Source organism: Ursus americanus, chromosome 1, assembly GCF_024610735.1.
Source record: "Ursus americanus isolate L20-20 chromosome 1, mUrsAme1.1.p, whole genome shotgun sequence".
In the NCBI taxonomy this organism is placed as follows: Eukaryota; Metazoa; Chordata; class Mammalia; order Carnivora; family Ursidae; genus Ursus; species Ursus americanus.
Genome location: NC_142127.1, coordinates 99,904,669 through 99,918,582, shown reverse-complemented (window position 1 = coordinate 99,918,582; position 13,914 = coordinate 99,904,669). Strand labels below are relative to the sequence as shown.

General features: G+C 53.8%; 1 protein-coding gene across 1 annotated transcript; it reads left to right on the top strand.

The window, feature by feature from the left end:
- Positions 1 to 1,256: 1,256 nt before the first annotated feature.
- NPPC (natriuretic peptide C) lies at positions 1,257 to 5,995 on the top strand. Its single transcript, XM_045794223.2, has 3 exons — positions 1,257 to 1,547; positions 2,008 to 2,318; positions 5,573 to 5,995. Exons 1-2 carry the CDS (start codon positions 1,257 to 1,259, stop codon positions 2,296 to 2,298), a joined length of 582 nt encoding a protein of 193 aa, XP_045650179.2. The 3' UTR covers positions 2,299 to 2,318; positions 5,573 to 5,995.
- The last annotated feature ends 7,919 nt before the right edge of the window (positions 5,996 to 13,914 follow it).

The window sequence follows — 13,914 nt, the reverse complement described above, 5'->3', positions numbered from 1 at the left end:
CTTCCTCTCCCTGAAAAAACTCACCCAGGCACCTGCATCTGGCTGTGGTCTGCATGCCCAGGCACCACCACCATGCCCCTGTTCTGTGCTCTCCAGCAGAGTCCTGCTGGGTGGCAGTGGGATCATACATGTCTGTACCTCACTCAATTCTTGAGGGGCCAGGCTCTCTGCCTCCGCCATCCCTCCCGAAGGGGCTCCTCAGAGCCCAAGGCACCAAGACACCCTGCCCCGGGAGAGGGAGCTGTGAGCAGCAGGTATAGGTGACTCCGTCCTGACAGCTTCAACACAGATCTAAGACTGGAAAAAACGAAGGCAACCGCCTGTCACGGCTAACGGAAGCCATGAGCCACTGGGCTCGAGGCTGGGTAAAGCTCCCTCCCCAGCCCGTGCAGGTGCATAGGACACCGCAGCGAACATCCTCGCGCAGCCGTTCCTCGTGTGGGTGCAGACAGGCTCAGGCATGCACCCGTGAGTGCACACGGAAGCCACCCACCAGGTCAGACCTTGGGCGGTTGCGTGAGGCGGACCCAGGCTGAGCGCGAACTTGGAGCCACGGTGACAGGTACAGGATGCTACCGCACACCCGCACCGGCACCAGTATGTCGGGCCTGCCCTCTTAGCCCATCTCGTTCGCGTTTCACTCTCAAACACACCCGCAGGCGAAAAGCTTGCACTCTCCGGTGTAGGACTTGCGCTCCCCCCTGCGGCCCCGGGCAAACCTCGCTCTCTCTGCGCCTCCCGCCCAGACCTCCGCCCCATCCTCTGACTCCCTAACTAAAAGACGTTGGTGCGATCTGAACTCCCGAGCAGGTGAAAGGTGGAGCCGCAGTACCAAGCCTGCGCCTGTCTGGTGCCCAGGGAAGAGTTTGGCAACAAGACAGATCTGCGTGGATTTCGGGGTGGGCCAACTTTCCGGCTGTGCGGCTTTGGGCAAGTGACTTAGCTCCTCTGGGCCTGTCTTTGCACCTGCAAAGAGGGAAACTGATCCCTTCTAGGGAGAGCGCGTGTGTTGAGGTCCAAGCGTGTGTGCAGGGCACCGGGAGCACCAACGCTTGGCATGCCTGGCACGCGCTCGCTGCAAATGGAGTTCCCTGTGCGCGCCGCTTTGCAGCCGCGAGGGCAGCGGGAGAGAGCTGGCGGAGTCGCGGGATCCCTCCGGGGTGGGATGTAGGTGGGGGCAGTGGGGGAGCCCCCGCGGCCCCCTCCGAGCCCTCGGCGCGCGTGCCATTGGCCCGGGCGGCCGGGTGGGCGGGAGGATGACATCAGCGGCAGGTTGGATTATAAAGGCGCGAGCGGAGCGGCGGGCTCAGAGCGCACCCAGCCGGCGCCGCGCAGCACTGGGACTCGCGCCCACACCGCAGCCCGGCCAGCCTGCTCCGCGCTCGCCTGCCTGTCTGCCCGCCGACCCCGTGCGCCCTCGCCGCCGCCGGTCTGCGCCCCTCGACCCCACCGGCACCATGCACCTCTCCCAGCTGCTGGCCTGCGCCCTGCTGCTCACGCTACTCTCGCTGCGGCCCTCCGAAGCCAAGCCCGGGGCGCCGCCGAAGGTGGGTGCTGTTGCATGGACTTCGGGACTGTGAGGGGCGAGGGGAGGGCTGGGGGGCCTAGGAGGATGCGGCGCACAAGAGGGAGCAGAGGGCGGGAAGGCGGCCCTTTTCTCCGAGATGCGCACGGGTGCGGGCCGGGAGCCCTCGAAATCTACTCGGGGGGTCTACGTCCCCAGCCTCGGGAGAACGTCGACAGATGCTCAGCCCCTGCCCCTGTGTGGCCAGCCCGGCAGGGGGCTAAGGAAGGGAGGGCAAGGAGATCCCCGAAGGAGCGGACAAAGGCGGATGCGTGGCAGGTGGATGCGGGGCCGAGCTGTCCGGCATCTGTGGGGAAGCACTCGGGGCTCCGAAGGGACAAATCGCGCTGGCGGGCGCGTCGGGCTGGAGCATCAGGGGTCCCGCAAAGTACCTCGCGCTACCGCCGGGCGTCCCTTCACCTGCCCGCCCTTCCCTCGGACAGGTCCCGCGAACTCCGCCGGGGGAGGAGCTGGCCGAGCCCCAGGCTGCGGGCGGCGGTCAGAAGAAGGGCGACAAAACTCCCGGGGGCGGCGGCGCCAACCTCAAGGGTGACCGGTCGCGACTGCTCCGCGACCTGCGCGTGGACACCAAGTCTCGGGCCGCGTGGGCTCGCCTTCTGCATGAGCACCCCAACGCGCGCAAATACAAAGGAGGCAACAAGAAGGGCTTGTCCAAGGGCTGCTTCGGCCTCAAGCTGGACCGGATCGGCTCCATGAGCGGCTTGGGATGTTAGTGCGGCGACCCCTGGCGGCGGTGAGTACCACCAACCCTGGCCGCCCGGAGCTCGTGCACACCTAGCTCCCCCGCGGCGCCCGCAAGAACCCCGCCTGAACCCCCCGCCCGCAGGCCGGTTCCTCTCTGATCCCCCGGGCGCTGGGATCGTTCCGCCTCCCAGCCAACATTTGGAGGAGAGCCAGGCGATCCCAGCACGAGAACGAGTGTGTGTGCGAGGCATTTGCCCCCAACCCCATTTATTGTCCCATTTTACAGACAACAAAAGTGAGGATAAAGCGGTCAGGGAACTTTGGCAAGGTCAGAAATGGCTCAACACGGATGAACCCACCTAGCTTCCTTTAGAGAAGCAGAGACAACTTGGTGCGGTCCTGCCCACTCCTGGACCATAAGCAAACGAGCAGAACTGGTCCCAGTTCGCCATTTGAGGGTATCAAGGGATGATGGTGGGTTTGTGGGAGCAGAGAAGGAAGAGCAGACACACAAGCGGAGGGTAAGTTTATCTACCAGCCTCTGGTATCACGGTGGCCAGGCGTTAGGTAGCCCAGAGATCGGGGCTGCTTCCCAGGACTAAGCTGGACATACTTGGAGAAATACCTGCCCCTTCACAATAGAGACAATAGTCCTCTGTCGGCATCACCAGGATGCCCTTCTGCCCCAGAGCTTTCTGATTCTTATTCCTTCCCCTAAACCATGGCTGTGAGCAAACTGGTCTGTCCAGGGTCCTGACGCTGCTTGCTGCCTGCGTGACATCAGGATGGAACCTCAGTGTTTGTGGCACCATTTCAGGGCAGGGGAAAAAGACTAAAATAAATCTTAATTTTGCTGTAACCTGGACCTCAACATGTCCCAAACTAAGCTCCTCACCATCTCCCCGCCTCTGTCATGCCCGGGACCCCTGTTTCTGGCGTGGTCTCCTCACCCTCTACCAGGGCTGGAAACCCCTGTGCTGCCTTCAGCCCCTGCCAGGTGCTGCGTCCTGGCAGTGTTGCAAAGATCCTCTGTGCCTCCCCCCTCCCCCCGCTCCTGTCATTGGTGCTGCCCATCAGTTCTCACCGGGAAACAGAGCCCGTCTCTGAAACTGACATTCAAGTGCTTTAGGATCTGACTCTTTTTGGTTTCCAGCCTTTCCCTGCAGCCTGGCTGCTGCCATTCTGGGTCACGCAGCCTGTCTGTCCCACTCCGAGACCACGGGGAAGCGGCTCTCTTACCCAAGAAGCCTTGTCAGCGTCCCCGCTGTTTTCCCCCAGAGGGCAGCGAGAGCGCCCCTCTTCGAAGCTACCCAGCACATTCCCCAAGCCTTTTTGACAGCGAAGAACACTTTTTCATCTGAGCCATAGTTGCTTGGGAACCTCTGGAGCTCCTCCAGATTAACTCGTGAGCAACGCGAGGGCCAAGTGCTAGCCTAAGGTGATCCGGAACCCATGGCTCCCCCAAAGAGGCTCTTAAAAATGTTTGTCAATGACCAGAGAAACATGCCCCCCTCCTCAGCTTAGGGGCACTCCTCTCCCACCCACCCTGGGCTTGAGCAGACTTTCACCTCTGTGCAGCCAGACTTGACTGTGTGCCCCCCCCCCATTCTGCGGGGGCTTTGTTTGTCTGACATCTTGACTCGCCCCTGCCGAGGAAGATTCTGGCACATAGGGCCTGGCCCTTAGTAGCTTCCATTGTCGTGGCTTTGCTTTCTTCTGTCCTGTCTAAACAATGAAGAGATGGGGAGCCACAGGCCTCACATTTTCAGTTCACGTTGTGATTTAAGCACCGACCTCAAACTTTAGAATCTAAACAAATGTTATTCAACGGGTTAGCGGGAGACAAGATGAGGAAGGGGGCCTGGAAAGTGTCTGGCATGCACGTTCCCCCTAAGCTCCTTGTTCTCGGGTGTGGCCATCTGGGGGTACCAGGTGATGGTCCGGCAGGGGGGAGGTGCTGGGCAAGCGGCCAGATTGCTAGGACGTCTCAGCGCCTCTGACTAGGGACGTTTGTCGACCTCCCCGAAGTTCTGTCCTTTAGCTGAACAGCCACCTCCAACACCTTCACCTTCTCAGCGTCCCCCTCACGCCACAGCTGTCGCCAGAAGACAGCGTCTGCTTCCTGCCGCCGGCAGCCTCCTGGCAGAGATGCCCAGGGTAGCTCACTGTCTCAGCTTCAAAGAGAAGACAGCTTAGATTTTTCACATGAATGAAAACTTGTCCCAGCCCTGGCCATTTCTTCACTGGGGAGTTGACTTTGGCTCTAAGCAGCCACCATAATGACTGTCGCCGATGGTTACAGTCTTGATTATAAAATCCTAATGACAGAGACGGGGTGTGGCCGATGCCTGAATGAACACCTTGCCCATGAGCCCCAGGGACATCACAGATATCTCTCATCTGTTTAAACACATGGGACAGCCAGAGACGGGAGTTGAGGGACAGTTCATCAAGGCCCAGGGTCCCTCTGCGTGTGCTGTCCTCTGGGAGGGCACCACACCGTGTCAGGAGGACTCCTTCCTCGGGCCCCAGAGCACCCACACGCCCATTAGCAGAGAGCTGGTGGAGCCCTCATCAAAGGACTCTTTTAACCCCCAACCCAGCAAACCCAGTGTGACCATCCCTTGCCCCAGGGCTGGCGTGAGACCCTGCTTCCTCTGCATCTGAAGGGGACCCTTCCTGAGGCGCAGCGAGCTGGAGAAGAAAGTGCTATTTAATGAGGGGCAGCTGTGACCCAGACAATCCGCCAATGCCCAACATGTGGCCCCGTGCTGAATCTAAAAGGCCCTGGGAGGTGGCTATTACCCATTTTATGGGTGAGGAAAGCGATACTCACAGCTCTCCAGGGCCATCCAGGAAGTGAATGTCAGAGCTGGGATTGGAGCCCAGAACCCCCAACTCCTCACCTGTTTGTCTCCCCCTTCCCTCTGCTGTCACGCAGACACGGGAAGCCGAGGCAAGCGCCTCACTGAGGGTCTGTGTCCTGGCAAAAAAGGGAGAAGGCATTTCCACTCTCCTTTCCTCCCTGTGCCTCACCCAGTGCCAAGGGCCAGGCCTGCAGGGAGACTGAGGGGGAGGAGGGCTGGCAGACATTCCGGTCCCACCTGTGCTGGGGCGGGAAGTGCCAAGGACACAGCAGGAGGTGAGGTGAGGGCCAGAGAGGGGCCCCTTTCCCACTCCAGGATGGCCTTGTCAGGGCTGCTCGGCCCAGGTGGGACGCTGCTTCACGCTGCTGTGGAAAAGGGACTGTCCTGCAGGCTGGGCTTTCTCAGCTAAGTGTCCCATGTCCCCTCTGTGTTTCAGGATCGGGAACTTCTCCGTTTTGCTGAGGTCACTCTTGGTCATCTGCCTCACAGCATCTGGAAGCATCTCCAACGCAATGTGGCTTTGACATTTCTTTTTTTTTTTTCTGGTACTGGGAATACACAACACCAGCTGTTTTATTATTATTTGGGAAGGGGGGTATGATTTTATTGTTTGGTTTTTTTGAAAATGAAAAATAAAAAGTTATATATTATATATATATTATATACATGCAACACACACACATACACGGACGTGATGACAAGGGACAGTTTTTAAGAGACTGACAAAACCAGCTGTAAAACATTGCTGTTTGTAAATTCATGTCATGCATAAATGTATTTATGTTGTAAAGCTATTTATATTGTTTATAAAGAGATATTTATAAAAATTTTATTTATGTAACTAAATGAGAGAAGTCAATCATTGTAATGTTTTTGTCTTAACTCGTGGAAAAATTAAAAAAAAAGTCATTCCACGAACATCTTGAAAGCTGTCTTTATTTACTTACCGCATTTATTTTTTAGATATTAGTCTGAGGAAGAGGGGGAGTGTGAAGACAAGGCTTTTGCCTTTCTTCTCTCCAGCTGTAGGTTGAACCAGGTTCCCGATTCTGGGTTTGTTTGTATCCGAATCCCCTGGGGGATCTTGGGGCGCCTGGGTGGCTCAGTCGGTTAAGCATCTGCCTTCAACTCAGGTCATGATCTCAGGGTCCTGGGATTGAGTCCTGCATCGGACTCCTTTCTCAGCGGGGAGTCTGCTTCTCCCTCTCCCTCTGCCCCCCACACACTCATGCTCTCTCTCTCTTCTCCTTCTATCTCAAATAAATAAATAAAATCTTAAAAAAAAAAAGAAGATCCTAGGTCTCTTGCTATAAGACTCCTGCCCCCGCCAACCCCCTGAATGACTACATCTGACTCTTTCGGGCGGGACAGGACTCTCCACGTGCATTTTGTCTCGGGCGAATCTGACCAGTTCAGAGCCTTTCACAGCTAGGAAGTCAGATGCTGCGAATTAAATTGAAATGGAATTTAGCCGACTGAGGGTCCTTTAATTCTCCTCCATCTTCTCTCTGTTATTAGAGGAGGGAAAGAACTAGAAAATTCCCTTCTGTTTGGGGAGATTGAGGTTTCTGTGAGGCTTGCAGGATTGGTCAGGTTACCTTGTGATCTTAGCGCACAAACGCATACAGTGGGCCGTGTTGTCTCAGAGTGAATGTCATGGTCAGCAGGGACCGAGGCCGAGGACCTCAGGGAGAACGAGGCGGTATTAGCTTCCATGTTTGCACACTGGGCTGTGTTTTGCCAGGGCTTGTGGTGTGTCTCTTTACTTGAAGCTGCTAACAGTTATGATTCCTATGCTCCGGGGAGCCTGAATGTGACATTATGAATATTAAGAATCTCTTTGCCTGAAACCTGCAAGAAAACCAAATAACTCTTGGGATAATCTCACCACATCCTTGGCATGGCGACTCCTTGCGTCTGTCCCCTGTCCCCTGTTTGGTTGAAAGCAGGAACAAAAAGAGCCTTTCCGGCTGGTTATATCAGCTGGGCATGACCCTGCTCAGGGGAATTGGGACAGCGTGGCCCCGAGGTCACGGGTCGGCGGGCCTGGCTGAGTTTTCCAGGGAAAACCAGCACATGGGGGAGGTGGCCGGCGCACCCAGACTTTCTGCTGGCATCTGAGCTCTGTGGCCTTTCTTCCCTGCAGCTGCAGGTTCTCAGACCAACCCAGTGACCCCGCCCAGGTGAGAAAACTGCTTTTAAGACAGGTTCCAGCTGGGGACGGTTAGGGCCCTTCCCACCCACCCCACCCCCAACTTCCACCACTGCCCCTGGGGGCGGCTAGTCCAGGGCGTGGCTATCTTCCTCGGTTTCACCCCACCTCTGTGGCTCAGAACTCGGGTGCCTATGTCAATGAGGGTGAGGGATTGCAGCACTCAGGCCTCACCAGTGCCTCAGTTCACTGTGCTGTCTGCAGACCCCATGCGGACGGGTCTGGCAGAAGTAGGGGGAACAAGAAGGCAATGGATACACTATGGGCTTTGCTGGTGACGAGGCAGGCACATGTCCCCTAAGCCCAAAGGCACAAGGGGGGAGAATTCTGGGATTCAGGGAGTCACCCAGCTGAAGGTTTTCCCTGTGGACAGGATCTGGGGTGCCGGCAACCCTCCAGCCCAAGTACGCATGCTATCCTACCAAGTAGCTCTCGCGCCATGAATTAGTCCACAAATAACACGCATGACTCTGTTGTCAGCTTCAGTCCCCACCAGGTGAAGCCAGTCCATCAGTCTTTTGGCTTAGGATGCCTCCGTGGATATCCAAACCTGAGGTCCTATGGCTGCTTCCTCAGCAGTCACAAGGACATGTCATCCTGGCAGGAATTCCTGCTGAAAAGCCGGGAAAGATAGACAAATATTCCATAAATCATGGGACAAGTTTTGAAACCCTCAGAGATTTCTCCAGGTGGTATTACCCAAGAGCTTCCAATCCTCTGGTCTGGGCCTTGGTCCCCCATCTCCACAAGCACCTCATCTGCAAAGCCGCCTGGGGACCCCACAGTGCTGTCCCATGCAGGGTGACCACAACAGCCAGGACCCCCGGGGGCACTGGCTCCAGAGAGGTACAAACCCTGCACCTACCATGGAGGTGATAGGAGCCCTAGGGAGGCCGAGCTCCAGGTCCTCGGCCAGGCACGGGTTTCCAGGAGACTACCTCCCCGCCATTCCACACACCCAAGACGTGGGAGGTCCTCCGTGACAGCCATGACCCCATTCCAAAATGGGCTGCACAGGAGCAGGGGGTCTCTGGGGGTGATCGGAGAGGCGACAATGTCTGGACAGGCTCAGAGCCTGGAAAGAGACAGACTGAGGAGCCCCCTCTCTTAGGGACCAGGTAAGTGGGGAGGGTCCCATCAGAAAAGGAATTTGACTCAGACGGTTCACATGAAGAAGCTTTACGGAAGGGACTACTCACAGAGGTGTAGGCAGGTGCCACCGACGAGCCAGGGGGTGGCCAGTGACTCCCCTGGGATGAAGGGAGTCATCCTGAGTTGGAGCTGGGTAGAGGGGTTGTCCTACGGGAGCTGGGCCATGGTGCAGGACATGTCACCAAAACAGGGAGAAATACCAGAACCTCTCTCCCCTCCTTCCTCCCTCTCTTGCTGGTGCCTCATGGGCCATACGCTGAGGCTGGGAGGTGTTTCTATCTCTGGCCCCTTAGTAAGGTCCGTCCATCCTGACTCTTCCCGATTCTGGCATCACATCGTGTGTCAGTCACTTCAGAGCGCTGTGAGTGTGGGTCCTCACCTACGCCTTCCTGGACGTGTGGCCGTCTCCAAGAGCAGCTCTGGGCCAGGGCCTGTTTGCCAACAAAGTACATTCTGCCAGGGGCAGAAGTTTATCTACTTCATCGATGTTCTTCCCTTTTTCATGGTACCAGGACACAGGCTCTTAGTTAATTCCACTATAGTAATGTTATTTATATTGGTTTCCTTAACAATTCCCTGTACCTCTTCCAAATTTGTAATTGAACATTTATTTCTGAGTATGGCTGTGTTCATAGACCCAAATTTTTGTATATGGCATTCTGACTTTTATCTTCTCAATAGTCTGTTGACTTGATTTTTTTCTAAGATTTTATTTACTTACTTATTTATTCATTTATTTGAGAGAGAGCGAGAGTGAGAGAGCGCAAGCAGGTGGGGAGCAGCAGAAGGAGAGAGAAAAGCAGCTCCTCACTGAGCAGGGAGCCTGATGCAGGACTCGATCCCAGGACCCTGAGGTCATGACCTGAGCCGAAGGCAGACGCTCAACCACCTGAGCCACCCAGATGCCCCCACTTTGTTTTTTTTTTTCTGAGAATTCCAAGTGGGATTTAATTTTTCCTTAATTTATATTAATTTTAGTTTTACTGAGGTTAGACTCAGTGCTTATACACTTTCTGCTTTATTAAATTATTCATTCCTATGTTGTAATCAATTTTGTAAAAGTTCATGGATACTTTAAAAATAAGATGAATACATTCGCACTGTTCAAAATTCTGTAAGCATTTAATCCATTTTGCGTTTTATGTTACTATGCTCAAATCTTCCGGCCCTCTATTGATTCACTGAAGACTAATCATGATGTTGGGAAAATGCACTGTAATTTGTTTTTTTCTATTTACCCTTATATTTTAATAGTTATATAGTTGTTACTTACTTAGGACATATTCAGTATTAATATATGTATTAGGATATGTGAGGTCATGCTGTGGTAACCATCTACCCCCAAATTTCAGTGGCTTAAAATAAAGATTTATTTCTTGCTTGTACAAAGCCTACAGCCGGTCTGGGCAGCCCCCCAGGGCAGCTCCTTACCAAACAAAGGCTGAGCGTTGCATCTCCCAATCTAAGCAGGTTTGCTCCGTTGGAAGGGGGGTCCAGAAGCGGCGTGCTGGGAGGTCGCACCTCAAGGGCTTCCACGAGGAGGTGACACAGGAGACTTACACGCACATTTAACCAGCCAAAACATGTCACGCAGCCATGCCTTACTTTGAAGACCCTCCCTCGTGCCTGAAAATGGGGGAAACCCACCCCGGAAACAGCACCCAGGTGTAGCTGCCACTTAAGAACTTCCTGCATCGCGTGCCCTGTACTTCCTGGTAAATGCTTTTTTATCTGATATGAACATTATCAGTCCTACTTTATTTTTATTTGTGCTTGCTGCCTTTGCCCAAACTTGGATTCTTCCCTTTGCTGTTTTTTTTATTTAAGTGTGTTTATCAAGTTTTAGATTAAAATATATATAATTTGAGACATTTTAGAATTTAATAAGGAAAAGAGATTGTTCACATTTGCCGTCATTATTGCTTATTCTTGGGCCAACTTCTTCGTCTGAATTTTGACTTTGTGTTTTTAAGGTTCTTTAATTTTTTTTTTGTTCCTTTACGTTTAATTTTTTTTCTGTAGACTGTTTTGCTTGCTTTTATCTTCTGCAACGATTTGGAAAGTAGACATCCTGTTTTTAATTCTGTTAGTGGTTCCATTTATTTTTTCATGAAAATTATTAAACCCACATTTATATTATTATCAAAATCAAAATCACGAGCAATAACTGCAGGCTCCTTCACAAGAGACACAAAGAATTTGGCCCATTTGCTTTTGCCCGGGTCTCCTCCATGCTTTCTGGGTCCCATTAACATAATCTGAGGGCACTCTCCTCAACTGGACCATTAAAACCACCCAAACATCCTCTCTCCGAAATGCCTTCAGCTTTCTGTTTGTTGCCCCATTGCAATCAGATATTCCGACCTTCGTTCCTAACCCTCTTCCCCAGATGGGGTCCCACTGCACACTACCTCCTTCCCGGGGCTGGCTTCCCTGCCCACTGCCTGTCCGTCTCCATGGGGGCGGGGGGGGGGGGCTCCAGAAGGTTTGGGGTTTCGATTTCAGCCCCAGGGTATGGTATGGTACGTGTGTGTAGGGGGGAGGTGTACGTATGTTGGGGGGTGTATGGTATGGTGTGTGTATGTATGTTGGGGGGGTGTATAGTGTGTGTGCGTGGTGTGTATTGTGTATATGTGTGTGTGCGGTGTGCGTGAGGGCGGGCGGGCGGTTTGGGGGCTGCGCACCACACCGGGCAGGACAGGGTGCGCTTCCTGCCCCGCGTCTGCCAAGCCCTCCCCTGCCTGAGCCGGCGTTCCCGAGAGGGACGCGCAGCTGCCGCGCCTCGCTCCTCTGGCCGCAGAACTGCAGATCCGGGGCTGGACAGACTTGTCATCTCCCGGGCTGGCCGGCTCTCCAAGGCCTCTCTCGGAGGCCTTCACCCCCTCTGTTTAATCTGCGGGGGAGCCCCGTGAGGCCTTGGGATGTCAGCAGGACAAAACAAGGTTCCAGGTGTCCTGTGGGTGCGGTTGAGCCGGGTCGGAGAAGGCGCCCCACGCCTGGATGGACACCAGAGGGCGCCACAGTTCCGGACCGATCAAGGGCTCCCAGCGGACGGAGGCGGACAGGGCTCAGAGTGCGGGCCAGAAAGGCAGGGCACCGAGGTGCCCTGTGGAGCACGTGCGAACTAGGGCACGGACCCCAGGCGTGGGTGCTCAGGGTGAGATGGAGGGACCCAGGCTGCGCCTTGTGCCCTGAGCCCTGGGAAGCGCTACACGACTCCCTCTCCTGGCTTGTGCTCCAGTCAGTTGGTCTGTGGGCTCGGTTCACACATCCTGGGGGCTCCTTTTATTTTCTGTACTTCTGATTGAACTTGCATTGTATGCAGTGAAGAGCTGGTATGTCTATGTATGTATGTAGTGCGTAGAGACGTATGCATGTATGTAGACGTGTGTACATGTACACACACACACTCGTAGCAGCATTATTCATAACAACCAAAAAGTAGAAACAACCCCAATGTCCATCAGCAGGTGAATGCATATGTAAAAATGGCTTATCCGTAGAGAGGAATGTTCATCCGGAAAGAAAGTACCGACACATGCTTACAACATAAATGAAACTTAAAAACGTAAAGCTGTAAGTAAAAGAAGCCAGACACAAAAGGTCACGTATCATATCGTTCTATCTACGTGAAAAGTTCCAGAACAGGCACGTCTATAGGGACAGAAAGTACATTCTGAGCGGTTGTCGAGGGCTGCGGTGGGAGCAGGAGGGGATATAGGGAGGGACTTTAATGGGGATCCGATTTCTTTTTGGGGTTAGGAAAACAGTCTCAAACTGGTTGTGCTGATGGTTCACAACCCAAATAGACGGAAAACCATGAATTTGTACAATTTGATGGGTAAAGTGGATGGTATGTGAACTAGATCTCAGTAAGTTTGTTATTTAAAAACCAAGGTTATTTCAAAAGGGAAAAGGATTTCAAAAACCTCAAGAAAGAAAACTCTTAGAATAAATCAGGCACCCAGAACCCAGCCCTGTGCTTGGCTGGCCCTCTCACGGAGTGGATCTCCCAAGGTGCGCGCAGAGCTGAGCCCCAGCCCAGGAGTCGGGCGGCCGGGCCCCCTGCCTGGCCCCAGCCGGGGTCTCAGATGGTGACACCACACACCCTCCTCCAGAAAAAGGGACCAATCCTAGTCCTGCCTTGTGGGGCGGCTCTGAGGACGCAGGACATGATACGGAGTCAGGATCCTCGCTCTGTGCCTGGCCAGCAGGAGCGCCATGGTTACGAGGGGACAAGGGGACAAGGTGCACACATGTTCCAGCCTGCTTGAGATTCTCTCTCCGTCTCCCTCTGCCCCTCACCCCCATTGCTCTCTCTCTCTCTCTCTCAAATAATAAATAGATAAATCTTAAGAAAAAAAGAGTCCATTTCTTGATTTCTCTCTTTTTCTTTCCTTTTTTTTTTTTGTTTGTTTGTTTGTTTCTTAAATTCCTGCATCCTTGCAGCCTCCGCACAGATCTTGGGATCTGTGTGGTTAAACACGTATCTTTGGCTCTCTGAGCCTCAGGTTTTTATCTGCAAAGCGGAGATAGTATCTAATTCAGAGGGTTAGGGAGGGGACTGGATGCCCTCATGATGCCTTCACTGTCGGCACAGTTAAAAATAAATGGTGAGAACAGTAAATGTGCATAGGCTGCTCTGGCAACGTGCATCAAATGCAGGGGGAACAGGAAGTCTTTGCTAGGTTATAATTATTTCAAGCCAAAACATATTTCATAAAAACAGAATTTTATTTTATTCTATTTTTAAAAGATTTTATTTATTTGTTTGAGACAGGGAGAGAGCAGGAGAAGGGGGGAGCTGCAGAGGGAGGAGAAGCAGGCTCCCCACTGAGCAGGGAGCCCAACTCAGGGCTCCATCCCAGGACCCTGAGATCAGGACCTGAGCCGAAGGCAGACGCTTCACCGACTGAGCCACCCAGGCTCCCCTAGACACAGAATTTTAAAGAAGAGACCTGAAATCATCCAGGTACAGAGGTGTTAAGTCATCTAATGCAGAAGCAATGCTATCAGCCCTACCTTCCAGGAACGTCCTGGGTCTGACCCGCCCTTGCCCGTCTTCTGCTCCCAGCCTGCTCAAGCCATCTGCATCTCACACCCGGACAAGCAGCAGACACTCCTCGTGGGCCTCTCCACGTGCCTGCTCTTCCTCCCCCTCTTCTCCGTGTTGAGCCCAAGTGAGCACGCCCACCCCAGGACTTTGCACTCACTGCCCCCTCGGTCTGGACCAGCCTGTCCTCAGCTGTTCTCGTGGCGCATTCACTGAGATCTCTGCTCAAATGCCCACTCCTCAGCCAGGCCTTCCCTGACCATCTTCTCCGGGACCCCTTCCCACTTTACTGCCCCGTGCTTACCCTCTTACCTGCTTTGTTTTTCCTCTGACATTTATATTATGTGCTTCTTTGTTCAGT

Coding starts and splice junctions, on each gene's coding strand:
- NPPC (XM_045794223.2), top strand. CDS start 1,257: ATGACATCAGCGGCAGGTTGGATTATAAAGGCGCGAGCGGAGCGGCGG. Junction 1,548..2,007: donor AGCCCGGGGCGCCGCCGAAG/GTGGGTGCTGTT, acceptor TCCCTCGGACAG/GTCCCGCGAACTCCGCCGGG.